Below are 16,966 nucleotides of genomic sequence, written 5' to 3' on the forward strand. Positions count from 1 at the left end.
ACGCCGTTTGTCAAAGCAGCCGTAGCAACAAGCTGTCCACTTCTATTGTAAATCTTACAACCTTTTTTAGTGAAGTCTACTTTGTTACCTTTCTTTATCAGTTGGCTTACCGATAACAGGTTCGTAGTTAAACTCGGTACACATAAAACATCTTCAACAGTTATGTCGAATTCACTGTCGGGAGTCACAGTCGCAATCTGTACGTTTCCGGAGCACAACACTGACATACATGCCTTATTTGCTGCAACTATCTCGCGAGTAGCCGGCTCGTACGATGCATTCATAACCCAACTTTCATTCGCCGTAAAATGAGTGCTAGCCCCGTATTTATCAATTTTAAACGCCCATAACCTATAATTAAAATACGTGCATGTTAACCGAAGACTATTTATTGTGTGACAGTAAGACATGACAGCAATTCATATCAAAAACATATTTGGAACATCACAGTTCCTTATTTAAACAAACACTATAGATGGCGCTGCTGGATATCAAAAACTACATACATGCCTCGAGGCTCTCGAGACCTCTCTGTACCCCTTCGTGTGGCAGCAGCCTCTCATCTCCGCCATCCCGGCCGAGATACAGCGGGACGTGTTGGAAGCACCCCTGCCTATGTTAGCGGGCCTATTGAAGACAGGGGAGTTGGATACTAGCGGGGTTCTTTTTGAAGAGGTAAATACAATTATAGTATTACAATAAATACAGAGGGTCGTCTTAGAAGCACCCCTGCCTATGTTAGCGGGGCTACTGAAGACTGGGGAGTTGGATACTAGCGGGGTTCTTTTTGAAGAGGTAAATATATAATTATAGGATTACATGCCTCGAGGCCCTCGAGACCTCTCTGTACCCCTTCGTGTGGCAGCAGCCCCTAATATCCGCCATCCCGGCCGAGATACAGCGGGACGTGTTGGAAGCACCCCTGCCTATGTTAGCGGGGCTATTGAAGACAGGGGACCTGGATACCAGCGGGGTTCTTTTTGAAGAGGTAAATATATGAAGGATTACAATAGATACAGAGGGTCGTGTTAGAAGCACCCCTGCCTATGTTAGCGGGCCTACTGAAGACTGGGGAGTTGGATACTAGCGGGGTTCTTTTTGAAGAGGTAAATATATAATTATAGGATTACATGCCTCGAGGCCCTCGAGACCTCTCTGTACCCCTTCGTGTGGCAGCAGCCCCTAATATCCGCCATCCCGGCCGAGATACAGCGGGACGTGTTGGAAGCACCCCTGCCTATGTTAGCGGGCCTATTGAAGACAGGGGAGTTGGATACTAGCGGGGTTCTTTTTGAAGAGGTAAATACAATTATAGTATTACAATAAATACAGAGGGTCGTCTTAGAAGCACCCCTGCCTATGTTAGCGGAGCTATTGAAGACAGGGGACCTGGATACCAACGGGGTTCTTTTTGAAGAGGTAAATATATGAAGGATTACAATAGATACAGAGGGTCGTGTTAGAAGCACCCCTGCCTATGTTAGCGGGGCTATTGAAGACAGGGGACCTGGATACCAGCGGGGTTCTTTTTGAAGAGGTAAATATATGAAGGATTACAATAGATACAGAGGGTCGTGTTAGAAGCACCCCTGCCTATGTTAGCGGAGCTATTGAAGACAGGGGACCTGGATACCAGCGGGGTTCTTTTTGAAGAGGTAAATATATGAAGGATTACAATAGATACAGAGGGTCGTGTTAGAAGCACCCCTGCCTATGTTAGCGGAGCTATTGAAGACAGGGGACCTGGATACTAGCGGGGTTCTTTTTGAAGAGGTATATCTTATACCTGGGTCTCTATTGTTTCCCAAAAAGTTTAGATGATAATGTACCGTTTGCCCGCATTTTCGTTAGTCATAATTTGTTTGGTTTAGAAACTCGTCAATTTTCAGGATTGCCATATAACAAACATAACCCAACCTATCTACAGGATAACCTTACGAAAATACTGTTATGTTTCAGTTTTAGGGCTAATGATAATATGACAAAATTTATGATTTAAAACTTTAAAAAAAAACAACGGGTTGCACTCAGGGAGTGCCGGCAGAAGTGAAAACTCAATCACTATTGCAAAATGTCTGCAGCAGTATGTATAATTGAGGTTAACGCTATCTAGCGTTATTTCGTCGCATTACTTGAAACCCCTAAGCACATCACTGTTTGTACTCGAGTTATATTAATACCAGTTAGAGCGAACTCACTAGATGGCATTTAAATCAATAAAGAAAAACTCAATGACATTGAAGTAACAGTTTTTCGATCAGGTCACGTGTCCGTCTTACGGTCACGTGATCTGTCTCGAGTTTAACATTTTTTTCCCTCAAAAAGAGCACAGCGCCGCTAAAGTTTTCACTTCAAAAAAACTTTGTTTACAGGGCATGCTAATAGACCTAACCCAGCAATCGAAGGTGATATTCTACCAAGGCGACGAGTCGACAATCCTACCAACATATAGCTACAAGTCCCTCAAGACCACCATACAAATGGAAACCAGACAGAAAGACAAACAGGACGCTAAGACCAGGAATGTGATGATTTCTGAGGCGTTCCTGAGATTCTTTGTTGACGTTTTGGGGGGGTATGAGAGGTGGTTTAAGGAGGGGGTGAAGGGGGAAGGGGAGATGGGGAACGGTGGGATCGTTTTTGATGTGAGTATGTTTTATAATGTTACTATAACCATAGAGAAATATAAGTAAAGAAAGAGTGGTAACTCCATACTACATCTCGGCGCGCCATAAAACACGCATCACGACTCACAATTCCTCCACATCGCACGATTGCCTTCCGTGGCAGCTTTCGTTTCGCTGCCACCAAGTGTTGGAATGATTTGCCACCACCAGTACGAAATTCTAAAACCGTGTCCACCTTTAAAATTCACCTCCGTAAGTACATACTGGCCAAACAAAAATGCAACACTTAGGCAACCGTGCACACACACACACACACCAATCACATAGACATTTACACATACATACACACAAACATACAGAAGACTTATAGGCTAATTTCTATTGAGTAATTTGATTTGATTGTTAATGTTTAATTTTAGTTTTACTTAAGTTTTCCCTTATTTTTGTACATTGTGTCCATTACTGAGTGCCACCTAGTCCATCCACTGGGCCTTACTGAAAATCAGCGTCGCGGAGTGTGCCATGTGGCTCGTACCGTGACACCTAGCTGAGTGAGGACCATTTAGCGCAACCTCTCATTTTGTGTTCTCTTTTGTTAGTTTTTAAGTTTGTTATTGTGCTAATAAATGCTTTTTCTTTCTTTCTTTCTTTCTTTCATACATCCGTTTTCATACCAATACGCGAGTTATTTCGTAGTCGACATCTAGCGTCAAGTAGCGGACATTATCAGTTCTGCTAGTTGACAATAGATGTAGCGGCAAACAAAAACTCTAATGCTCGACAATTTTTAGCTAATATTATAACCGGATTAACCGGAGCTCTATTTTCAACTTCTGCTTATAAAATTAGTTGTAAATTGTTTTAGTAGTACATTTTTCGTCAGTAGCGACACTTGTGACATCTGGTGTCAAGTAGCGGCACTGATAGTTCCACTACTTGACGTTAGATGTCGACCACGAAATAACTCGCGTTTTGGTAAGAAAACTGATATATGGAGTTACCACGCTTTCTTTACTTATATTTCTCTATGATTCTATATAAAAAAAATCGAATTTAATTTCTTGGATCTAACCAAAGTCCTTATATTAGTGATCATACTTACCGTCTTTATTTTCTTTTACAGAAAGAAAACTTCATAAAAAACGCCCCGTCAAAACAGAACCAGTACTTCCTAGAGTGGTTCACGGAGACCGCCATGTTCAACCACTTCATACAAAACATGGCGGCCATACATACAAACAAACAAAACAACAACGTAGACACACCTCTACCCAACTTCTATGAGTTATTCGAAGAAAGAGTCAGTAGCAGGGGACGAATGGAAAAGATGGACGGTAAGGGATATTATAAAACGGCTATGAATAAAAAAGTTAGGTTATTGAAGACTAAATTGAGGGAGCTAGTTAATTAGTATTTAGTTTTTACGATAAGTTATAGGAAAAAAAACAACGGGTTGCACTCAGGGAGTGCCGGCAGAAGTGAAAAATCAATGACTATTGCAAAATGCACTATGTATAATTGAGGTTAACGCCATCTAGCGTTATTTCGTCGCATTACTTGAAACCCCTAAGCACATCACTGTTAGTACTCGAGTTATATTAATACCAGTTAGAGGGAAACTCACTAGATGGCATTTAAATCGATAAAGAAAAACTCAATGACATTACATGTAACAGTTTTTCGATCAGGTCACGTGACCGTCTTACGTCTTACGGTCACGTGACACCTGTTACGAGTTTAACATTTTTTCCCCATCACAAAAAGTGCACAGCGCCGCTATAGAAGTTTTCACTTCAAAAACATGTTATAGTACAGGTTGATTCACAAAAAGCTTGCACGAATGGAATGAACGAAACTTTTATTGTATGACTGACACCAGGGGCCCGTTTCTCAAAAGCTTGTAACTTGTAATACAAGTGGAAGTCTCTTTTCTAAGAAAAGCTGTCAAAAAGTGACATCCGTTTGTATTACAAGTTACAAGCTTTTGAGAAACGGGCCCCTGGGCCAATTTTCTTAAAGTTGTCACCACATTTTTTTTTAATTTGTAAATGTCTATGTTATTTCTACTCAGAATCATGAGCTCTTTCTATCCTAATAGGAGAAAAAAAGTGTCCCAAGGTTTTTATTTCCATTCCGTTACCGTTTTTCATAGACTTTGTATGGCGGTCACGGAATGGAAAGATCGAAAAATGTATGGAAATTTTGGGACACTTTTTTTCTCCTATTAGGATCAAAAGAGCTCGTGATTCTGAGTAGAAATAACATAAAAAAATCCTAAATTTGAGAAAAAAGTGTAGGGGATAGCTTCAAATAAAATGGCCCACCTGTATCTATACAGAGCCACCATTTTATTGATAAAAGATAAAAAAAAAGATGTTTATTCGTGACGATCACAAAACATGTACGGACATGTACAGACAACAACAACAGCAAGAAAAGAAGAAATTAATAAGTTTGCATCACTAAATGCACACTTATTGGTTAATGTGACACACACATAGATATTTTCATTCACTCATTCATTCCATTTGTACCAGCTCTTAACTTAGCCTCTACCCGCCTACACATCATTAATTGCCAACCCAAAAGCAATTTTGGTTGGTTAAAATAAAGGTCAAATTAGAATGGAGCGAGAGACCTTTTTTAGGCTCCTGGGCAACTGGAGGGACAGCTATTGACAACAAATGAGTTTTTAAATGTTAAATACTGTTATTATTATGTGTGGACAGTAACATCCGCACAATTTTGATGTTAATCTCAGGTTTTAATAATATTAAAACCTATATAAATATTATATACCAGCTATATATTATATAGATGGTCAAGCAAATCTTGTCAGTAGAATAAGTTTTTGGCAAAAATTTAATTTTTGGTACAAGCTTTTATCGCTGACTGTACTTTTCTTACGACAGACAACTAATACTCATCGAGACAATTCTAAAAACCCCTCACACAATTAGGTTGCGTTGTTTCATCACAGAGTTCCTATGGCCACCTCCTGTCTCCATCATCAGATCAGTTCGACAGTACCATATTATTGTATTGTCATCAGAACTACATACAGCTGCCAATTTTCATGACGCTACGATCCTTGGAAGATGGTTAAATTAGTTAACTTAGATTCCATTACATAGTTACGAGGGGTATTCAAAATATTCTCGGTATGAGAATGAAAACAAACAAGTACGAAAAGTTTGATATTTTTATTTTTCAATATACTCCCCCCCTATGTTCATACACTTAAAAGATCGATCAATTATTTTTTTTAATGCCTCGTAAAAATATTTTTTATCTTTCGTGTAAAAATGCTCCTCCACTGCCGCCTTCAATGCTTCATCGTCAGAAAATTTATTTCCACGCAGATCCTTTTTAAGATTGGGGAGCAAAAAGAAGTCGCTGGGGGCTAAGTCCGGACTATACGGTTGGTGAGTAACAGTTTTAAACCCACGTTCAACAATAGCTGCCTTGGCAATATGAGCAGTATGGACGGGGGCGTTGTCATGCAGAAGCAGAATACCTTTGGTTAACTTTCCTCGCCTCTTTTCTTTAATTACATCCTTTAATTGACGTAGAATGTTAGCGTAGTACTGTCCTGTGATATTTACACCTTTTTCTTTATAATCGATTAGTAATACTCCTTCACAATCCCAAAATATCGTGGCCATGACCTTGCCAGCTGAAGGGATGACCTTCAACTTCTTGGGATGAGCTGAACCCTTAATGTGCCACTGCATGGACTCTTGTTTACTCTCTGGGTCATAATGATGAACCCAGGTTTCATCTCCAGTAACTATTCTTTGCAGCACCTCATCAGGATTTTCACCGCACAGGTCAATAAAATCGGAACAACAAGCTACACGCATGTCTTTTTGAAGCCGAGTCAGCATTCGCGGAACCCATCTTGCACTTACTTTTGACATATTAAGATGGTCATGTATAATATCATGTACGGTACCAATAGAGAGATTGGTTACTTGTGCTATAGATTTTACCTTCACTCGACCATCTTCCAATATAAGTTTTTCCACTTTATCAATATTTTCTTGTGAAGTAGCTACTACAGGCCGGCCAGGTCTAGGGTCATCTTCAATACTCTCCCTTCCGCGTTTAAACTCGCTTGACCACTTTTGAATGGTAGATAAAGAAGGAGCAGACTCACGGTAAACACAATCCATTTCCTCTTTTATGGTTTTTTGATTTTTACCCTGTTTTGTCAAGAATTTTATCACGCATCGATGTTCTAATTTAGTTAACATTGTCAATTCGCACAGGATGTTCATGTTTGTTCAGCAATTGCAGAAAAACAAAAGACTATCTCGGTTCGAATTATACTTTTTTTTAATGTCAATGAATAAACCTTAGCGGCCAGTAACGAAAGAAATTTTAGAAGAGGTCGTAAGATATCAATACCGAGAATATTTTGAACGCCCCTCGTACATACAGGTCGACCTAATAAAAGCTTGTTAAAAAGGCGCGAAATTCAAATTATCTATGCGATGATATCCCTTCGCGCCTACATTTTTCAAATTTGCCGCTTTTTTCTACTGACAAGATTTGCTTGACCATCTATATTTGAGCAGTTTTCATACAAAGATTTTTTTGTGAGTTTTGATAGTGCAATCAAAAGACATTTTAATTATTTTAGAATTGATATGATGGTCTATGATAAAAGTATATATCTTGTCTTTATCGCGTGATAAATCTGGTATGGCCTTAACTTCCCTTGTCACGTGACACGAATTCACCTGTCGCTTTCGCACTATACTTTATAGAGAGTGATGGCCGATGGGTGATAAATGGATATTTATTGCATTATCAACTACAGAAGCAGAATATATCCTCCTAAGGCCCAAGGTCCTACCTATAGTGCCTATTCAGTTCGATGTAATTTAAACCATGTTCAATTGGAACAGAGTCGCTTTTGCTTTGTTTCGTTCTATTTTCAAACAAAGCAAAATCAACTCTACAATTTAGGTTCAAATTTCAGTGGCAAATTTTGGATGCTTCGTTTGTATGGCTGGGCCTTAGGAGGGTATGACATTTGGTTCTCGATAAAAATGCTAATATGCGACGTTATCTATGAAAAGGGACCTTATTGTCGATGGCGCTTACGCCATTATTAACGATGCTCCGATACAGATACAATGCCGCGCGACGCTGTGCGGCGTAAGCGTCATCGGCAATAAGGTCCCTTTTCATAGATAATGCCCCATATGTGTTTGAGGCTTTTTCTACAGTTAAATGAAGTTATATCGACAAGTGTGATTCTTGTGTACATGATTTGTTATTGTTATTTCATGTACAATGTATTACTAAGATCGATTACTAAAAATAACTCAAATATGAAACGTATTTAAGAAGGTGGTTTTAAAAACGCACAGGATATACATTTTAATATAAAATATATGTAATTTCAAAAAATACAAAAACATTTTAAAGATGTTTATTTAACATTCTTATGGAAGTGGATAGGAAAATTAAATTAAAACAAGTGAATATTATTTTATATCATATTATGTATCAGAGAAAGAATAAAGGAACTGAATAAAACATCTTGAAGAAAATAATTTTCATGTTCTTAACCAAAATAAAAACGCGTAACAATTTTTCTACAATTTTTATCTACAATGTGTTTATTTTTTATACATTTTTAGTGATGTGACACAACCAATAATACTTACTAAATATTTTTAAATGAAATATTCCTATCCTGAGAATAGGGAGTATTACTGCAATGTTTTGCAGCCAGAGTGCAGCACTAGCGCCTTTAGTAAACTATACAGTAACTTATACATACTGTACCTTAAACTGTTTTTTGACAAGTTTTCACAGACAATCAAATATGACATTGATACATCAAAGCGGTTTGTTTACAAAGGGTCTACCGGGAAACGCGAAATCGAAACTCGGCTAACTGCCTCTTTATCGCTCGAACATGCAAGAGAGATAGAGAGGTTAGATAACAAAATTTCGACTCTCGTTTGCGGTAGACCCTTAGATTGTGATTTATTGTGGGAGTGGCGCCCCCTACGCAGAGTTTCGCGTAATATTCCCTATTAATTAGTAGTATTTTAAATATTGGTCACTTTTTGTGCTCGATCTTAGTAATTTCGTGACATTGTTTTAAAAAATGTATGTTTGTCAGTAGTATGAGTACGTATACAATAGTTTTACATATACCTACATATCATACAAGCCTTAGATATGTGCCTGAATTAGTATATTATTTTATATCTTAGTTATGTAAAACGTATGATAATAATTATTAGTTTTCATGCAATAAAATAATATTGTATAGTAATTTCTTTGTTTCATTTTGAACCTAGATTCATCATTATTTTTGCTTTAGTTTCATTGCACTTTAATTTCGTTTTTAAGCAACGAAAACTAGTGCGAGATACAGATAGTCTGTGCGGAAAGAGAAGAGTCGTGAAATGTATGGGATCCAATACATTCTACGACTCTTCTATGTATTTCCGCACACTCTTTCATGTAATATCATAGAGAAATATAAGTAAATATAAAGAGTAGTAGCAGGCGTGTCTCACTCGATTTCGTCGCTTTGCTACAGGTAGCTAAAAGTACATCCGTTCGGCCCCAATTTTGGGGAAAGTGCTGTCGCCACCTAGCGGCCATATCTGTACTGATCGTAACAGACGCGTTTTGTTAGAAAGTGGGTCTTCTGTACCTAGTACTATTATTTATTCTGTGATACAGTAAAAGTGAGTCTTCTGTACTTAGTACTATTATTTATTCTGTGCGAAAACGCGAGTTAGTTCGTAGTCAACATCTAGCGTCAAGTAGCGATTTTAATTATTACTGCTAGTTGACAATAGATGTCGCGAAGAACGAAAACTAATGCTCAACAGTTTTCAGCTAATATTATAACCGGATTAACCGGAACTGTATTTTCAACTCCTGCTTATAATATTAGTTGCAAATTGTTTTAGTAGTACATTTTTCGTCAGTAGCGACAATTGTGACATCTGGTGTCAAGTAGCGGTACTGATAGTTCCACCACTTAACGTTAGATGTCGACTACGATGTAACTCGCGTTTTGCTAATAAAACTGATGTATGGTGTTACCACTCTTTCTATAGTTTTACTTGGCATTTACCGCAAATCCACAACAATTGTGTATTTTGCGTGTTATGCGTGTGACTCTGATTACCATGTTATTAAGTCGATTAATATGCACTGGATTTCCTTGCTCTTGCCATCAGATATATCGGAGCAGCCGAGGTGCTCAAAAAATCTAAACACGCACTCTAGCGCCTTGACAATAGAGGCGTGTTCAGATGCTTGTGAGCACCTTGGCCGCTGAGATATATCTGATAGCGACTGTACATTGACAGTTCAATCCATGTAAATTTTTTACAACTCAATAATTAGTCATAATTTCCTGTAATACAGTCTGTCTGTCATTTCGTAACAGTTAATGGAATTAATAACCAAAGTGGGAAACAATGAGACAAGAAAATTGACGTTTGTAAATGAATCATGTCATTGGAAAAATTTATGGCTTTACATAGGACATGGGCAATGTAGGGAAAATGGGAAATCACTGATTGGCAATAAATAGCATACAGGGTGACCTTAGCCATTGGACAAACCCTGAATTCCCACGTGGGGCATTTTATTTAAAGTTGTCCCCTACACTTTTTTTAAAATTTGTGAATTTCTATGTTATTTCTACTCAGAATCACGAGCTCTTTCTATCCTGGAGAAAAAAAGTGTCCCAAGGTTTTTTTTTCAATTCCGTTACAATTTTTCATAGACTTTGTATGGCGGTTTCGGAATGGAAAGATCGAAAAATGTATGGAAATCTCGGGACAGTTTTTCTCCTATTAGGATCAAAAGAGCTCATGATTCTGAGTAGAAATAACATAAAAAAATCCCAATTTGAAAAAAAAGGTATAGGGGACAACTTGAAATAAAATGACCCACGTAGGGTTACTTCTCAGGAATGCTCTAACGTTAAGATTTTTTTAATTAGAACAAAAGATAAAAAAAATAATTTTCAAACAAAAGTTTTTTCCAATAATCGATAACAAAAAGAAACATACTATACTGTATACATACTATATTTAGTGGTTATAAACAATTGCGGAATTTAAAAAATATGTTAAAAAAACTAACACCGTATATGGTAATCAAACTCGGAGTAATAATCCAATATGGAGTGGTGACACGCACTAATTTCTATGTGAAAAATTCTGCCGTTTTCGGCGCGGGGGGCGAGGAACGCACACAAATAATGTAAACACTAATGCATTTTTTGCATGCGTCGCTACACACGCACACGACAAAATTATCAAACACTAGCATAAACTATATTCACACAAATACAAGAACAAACACAGACAACCCTGTCCGTGAACGACATGATGTCAGTTTTAAGTAAACGTAGAAGTGCGAGGGACTTGTCGATAATATTGTCGATATTTTATTGACTGAATTATAACTGTCTGCTTTAGTCAATTATAACCATCAAAAACATTACCTACATGTAAAAAGGTGCAAGTATCGCAACGCTTCTACTACAAAAAAGTTTTGAGATGTAATGCTAATGTGAAACCAAGTCGGTTATTTTAATCAGTGCCAGGGGGTGTTAAAACCGTATCAATAAGATATCTTTAATTTGTAATACGTATAATGACTTGGCCATCGCACGGCTGCATAATGACATAAGGATCATCGTCACCTATTAAAAATAATTCTAATTGAACATAACGCTAGCACTAATTGCAGTTTGAGCATTACACGTATTTACGAGTACGGTACGAGTAATGCATTATGTGCGATTGCCAAGTCAGTATATGTATTACAAATTAAATATATCTTATTGATACGGTTTTAACACCCCCTGGCACTGATTAAAATAACCGACTTGGATTCACATTAGCATTACATGTCAAAACTTTTTTGTAGTAGAAGCGTTGCGAGACTTGCACCTTTTTACATGTAATGTTTTTGATGGGATCTCATCTCTTTTTGTAGACAGTCCTTCTTTTCGGGTACTCATACCCATACTATGTATACACATATCATAACTAAACACATCTTTATTCGTACTCACATCGTACATACATCGTAGTGTACCTTTACTTTACCTACTATTTGTAGGAACTGCAACAGTAACTCTGTAATAGCATATATTTATATGGAATTACAAACTTACTTATGCAGTTCTTAGATCTTTAAAACGTGACTGATCTTGCAATATTTTTAGGTTTTGGATGGCTTGATAAGCTGAAAACTACTTATGTTTAAAATTTATTGCATCTTTTGGAAATCTAAAAAAATAAATCAAAATAACAATATATTTATAATGTTCATATAGATTTTATCGATATTGGTTTTTATGGTGTCCCATCACCAACTATGGTAGAGTGATACCAGAGTAATAAATTAAAAGTGCCTATTTATGGAAAAAAAGTCGGCAGTAAATACCTTAAAATAAATAAAATACAATAAAAATATTGGACATGTCAAATAAAAAATATACGATAGAAACTAAGAGAAAAATTAATTTTCAAACAGTAGTAGGGTAGGTGCGTTAGTTTTCGTCCAGCTCTAGTTTTCGTCCACTTGACGAAATTGAATATAAATCTACATTGCTGCACAAATTTGGACTTAATACAATCCTTAATGTCGAGACAATATATCTATCTACATAAAAAATGTATTTGGCAAGTAGTAAATTAAATATCAAATATGTTATTTGCTAATCTGTCATGTGGACGAAAACTAGAGCATGGACGGAAACTAGCACAATGACCCTATATCGGTAATATCACGTTATTTATGATTTATACTATTTATTTGATTGAATGGATTATGTTGATATAAAAATAAGGTGTTATAGAAAAATAATGTGTTATATAAATTATATAATAATAAGCAACACAAATTAGAAGTTACGTATACCTAATGAATATTTAGAAAGTCCTCTTTAAATATTACCCTAAATTAGATCAAGTACCATGAAGTGGTATCACTTTCAGATTGACAATGTTTTTTAGTTTTTTGCTAAATTAGTGCACTATTTGATAATATTTACATGTAATAGTACTTACATATGAAAAGAAACGTGTCCTTTAAGTACGCTAGATGTTTCCGATCGGTTTTTACAGGAGGAAATGCTACAATTCGGCATTTTCTGCTCCTAACATTCCGCTTAGACTGACGTTTGCTGAATGGCGTATGACGTATGGCAACTAGTTTTATATAACCTCCTTGACCGGCGGCCGCCGACTTTTGGCAGAGGGGAACGCCTGTTAATAGCGGTTCCTGTTGGTTTATTATTCCGAGTAATCAAAGCAACTAATCATTTGTATTTTTGTAGTAGTTGATGGGAAAATACGTATTCTTACACGTGTAACCGGTGTATTATATTGTTTAAAAAATATATATTTCGTCATCAAATCAAATAATACCATTGTTTTTCTAGATCAGACATCCGTCTCATCTTGCCTTGTACAATAAAAAGGTCACTACTTACTATACCAGAAATTTGCATTCCAATATCGTTCGCAAAAAAATACAATGATTGTCACACAAGCTTATAAATATTACAAAACAAACCATATTCAACTTTAACTTACTAGATATAAAGACTTTAAAGAACGCAGAATTAACTTGGACATTTTAATATTTACAAACTTAACTTTGCAGTTGCTAGTAACATTGTTATCGTAGTTTCCTTACGATTTATCTTAACTTTTTTTGTTGTTTGTTTGCGGGCTGTATAGATAAGTTTGTGTTGGTTATTTATGAGGCGTTCGGAATACATAAATATCGGGCTTCTCGCACTTGACCGCATTTGTTATATGTGACCTTTCGTGTACTGTTCTGTACGCAAGTGTTCTTTTAATAGTTACAATAAATTACATGTTTCTTGTACCTACACATTTTATAAAAAAAATAACAAAAATGCCTGCATACATCAGATCCAGCATATTTCCGATCGGCTTGACTCCTTGGCGCCAATAGGGAGTACTACTGCAATGTTCTACCGCCAGAGTGCAGCACTAGCGCCTTTCGTAATACTGTACTTTAAACTGTTTTTTGACACGTTCTCACAGAATATAAAATTATGACAATATACATCAAGGCGGTTTGTTTACAAAGGGTCTACCGGGAATCTCGAAATGGAAACTCAGCTATCTGCCTCTTTATCGCTCGAATATGCAAGAGTAATAAACGGTTAGATATCAAAATTTCGACTTCCGTTTGCGGTAAACCCTTAGATTGTGACTGATTGTGGGAGTGGCGCCCCCTACACAGAGTTTTGCGTAATATTCCTTCCCTATGGCGCTGCGATAGACCTCTATCTACCTAGACTACCTAGTCTCGCTCTGTATTTTCTATCGCATGTGTAACAGGGAGTGCTCCGAGTAATTTTTCGGATCTATCCCTGCCGCTTCTTTCCGCCATCGCTCTACGCGACAGCATTTTCATTGAATAATTTTACGGTTTAGACTCACTTGTTTTAAGTCACTCGCGCGACATGTTTCGGAGAGCCTAGGTCTCCTTTCTCAAGCACTAACAGTGCGAGCAGCGTTCACGACGGTGGTGTATCGCGTACTGCGAGAAAGCCGGTTGGGGGAGGTCTTCCGCTGTCATTGTAGGCGGGCATAGTGGTGTGTTTGGGCTTTGGTCACCTAACACTTGTAGCGATACACAGCACGAACTCACAATGTCCACTACACTGTCACAACACTCACTGGCATTCTGCTTCTGGTATGTTAGCATTTTCATCTTCTGGCCCCGTGAACAGTGAACCAGTAGTACACATTGAACCATGAATATGTGACGTTGCAAAATGGTGCTATTAACAAAAATTGTCCAATCACCAGTACAGTATATTGTCAAACCATTGTTAGGCGTGTCTCACTCCGCGATTTCGTCGCTTTGCTACAGGTAGCTAAAAGTACATCCGTTCAGCCCCAATTTTGGGGAAAGCCATAAGCCGCGCGTGGCGCTGTCGCCACCTAGCGGCCATATCTGTGCTGATCGTAACAAACGCGTTTTGTTAGAGAGTGAGTCTTCTGTACTTAGTACTATTATTTATTCTGTGCCATTGTCTAACCACCAGTACCCCATTTGGTCTAATGTCACTTAGCAGTGTTATGTCATACTTCAACATGATATTCATGGTAATTCCGACCGGCTAAACAGGCGAGACGAATCCGGATTTATTTATCAGCTACATCCTGTATTAAGGAAGATTGTAAATATAGTTTGTCAAAGGACTGTCTCATTTCAAACACAGATCGAGAGAATTATACTCTCTTTGTCTCACACTAGTACTAGCACCCAAAACAAAAGGATGAGTATAGTTTTGCTGGGTCTTACTGACTGACAAATTGGTTTGACAACTACATATATATCAGAGCATTCTAAGGGTTGACACATAGGCCTTATTTTTATTTTCTTTTCTAAAGATTTTGACAAGGCTTTTTGTAAATTGGTTGTAATATGTATTTTTTTTGTTGTGGCCTGGGGATTTTGGACGAATTTTAATATTTATATTTTTATCTGAGTTTTTGATCAGATTACTCACGAATAGGTCATTGTACAGATAAGGTCTTATAAATACAATAAATCACCACTTAGATTGACAAAAAAACTTGAATTATTACTGCCTGGAGGCAACATACCTATCTAGATGTGAGATAGAAGGACATTGGCTTGTCGTAATCCCGACTCTAATACCTATTATAAAATGTGACGTTATCTATGAAAAGGGACCTTATTGTCGATGGCGGTTACGCCATTATTAACAATGCTCCGATATAAATACAATGCCGTGCGACGCTGTGCGGCGTAAGCGCCATCGACAATAAGGTCCCTTTTCATAGATAATGCCCCAAATGCGAAAGTAATTCTGTCTGTCCCTGTTACCTTTTACGCTTAAATCTGTCTGTCTGCTCTGTTACCTCTTCACGCTTAAACCGCTGAACCGATTAAGATGATATTTGGTACGGACATATAGTTCGTTTTTTTAGCATTAGAAAAAAGGCACTTGAACAATCTTGACGTGTCTTTATTGAAAAACAATTTTGAAAAATAAGTCACAGAAAATTTATGTAACAATTATGAATCATATACGATTATTTACATTCTTTTGTTTTAATAGTAACTGATTTTTAAAAAGCGTTTTTCAATTACAAATAAGACACGGCAAGGGGTCCGTTTCTTGTAACTTGTAATACAAGCGGATGTCACTTTTTGTCAGCTTTAATTAGAAAGGGCCTTCCGCTTGTATTACAAGTTACAAGCTTTTGAGAAACGGTCCCAAGATCGCGTAGCGTAACACAAAAGCTGTCTCTCAGGCGCCACGTCACCGATGTGTCAAAACTGAAATTGAACTTTATGCATAGGTATCATAGAAGGTAGCCTATAGAAGTGGTCTACGCGTGCCTCCGTCAGGGACAAGACATACGCAATGCGACGCTATGATTGGTCGAATTTATTTGTTATGGTGGGCAACAAACAAATTCGACCAATCATCATGCTAATTTACGGTGGGGAATAAAAAAAATGTGATACTGTGACAAGGACAAACAATAATAGCGCTTTCGCTGTTACTCCTACTGAAAGATACATAAGTCTATCCCGTTCTGTCAGTTATCCCCACCACTCGTGCCCAATCCAGTTTAATGCTAGATTCATGATAGGTATGCACCTAGGTCTATGTTGCTCTGTGGTCTAAGATGACCGATTAATACGTCTTTGGCGTTGGACCTGCGGTGCGTATATATCGGTCATTGGCGTCCAAAAGGTTAAATCTAGGTTTCAAGATACAATTAATTCAGTGACAATTAAATTCGATACAATTAATGTCATCCAATAAATAAAACATAAACTGTACCTACATGCAAACTGGATTTTCAAGCCGTTTTAGGCGTTATTACATAAGCCGTAGTTACTATTTTGGCGAAGCCATAAACGCCATATCGGTGATTATGATGCAGCGTTTAACGTTTTATTGTTTTTAAAATATATTATTGTCTTTTTGAACTAACGGCTATATTATACTTTAATTGAGGACTCCAATGGTATTGCAATAAAGTTCAAAATCGGCTGTTATATTGAGCAATGGCATTGGTTATGATAATTAAATTAGATTGAGAAATTGAACTACTTTGTTACGAAGGATGATACGATAGATTTATTTGTGGGGTTAAAAATATATATAGGTACAGGTTGTAGCGAATACGTCTTTGTAAAAATCAACCTTACATAAGATCAAAATATACACACGAGTGTAATAAGTCAGCGAAATAAACGGGAGGGTGGGAAGACATCATCATCATCAGCGGGCTCAGCAC

The 16,966-nt window shown here is 37.4% G+C and overlaps 1 protein-coding gene across 1 annotated transcript in view; it reads left to right on the forward strand.

The window, feature by feature from the left end:
- The window catches only part of LOC134660518 (DENN domain-containing protein 2B-like), a 73,636-nt gene extending 69,569 nt beyond the window's left edge, over window positions 1-4,067 (forward strand). Inside the window, exons 11-12 of the mRNA XM_063516291.1 lie at window positions 2,373-2,645; window positions 3,751-4,067. Coding sequence (XP_063372361.1) covers window positions 2,373-2,645; window positions 3,751-4,038 — 561 coding nt within the window. The 3' untranslated portion in view covers window positions 4,039-4,067. The remainder of the gene's footprint in view (window positions 1-2,372; window positions 2,646-3,750) is intronic.
- The last annotated feature ends 12,899 nt before the right edge of the window (window positions 4,068-16,966 follow it).

This window comes from Cydia amplana, chromosome 27, assembly GCF_948474715.1.
Source record: "Cydia amplana chromosome 27, ilCydAmpl1.1, whole genome shotgun sequence".
NCBI classification, from domain to species: Eukaryota; Metazoa; Arthropoda; class Insecta; order Lepidoptera; family Tortricidae; genus Cydia; species Cydia amplana.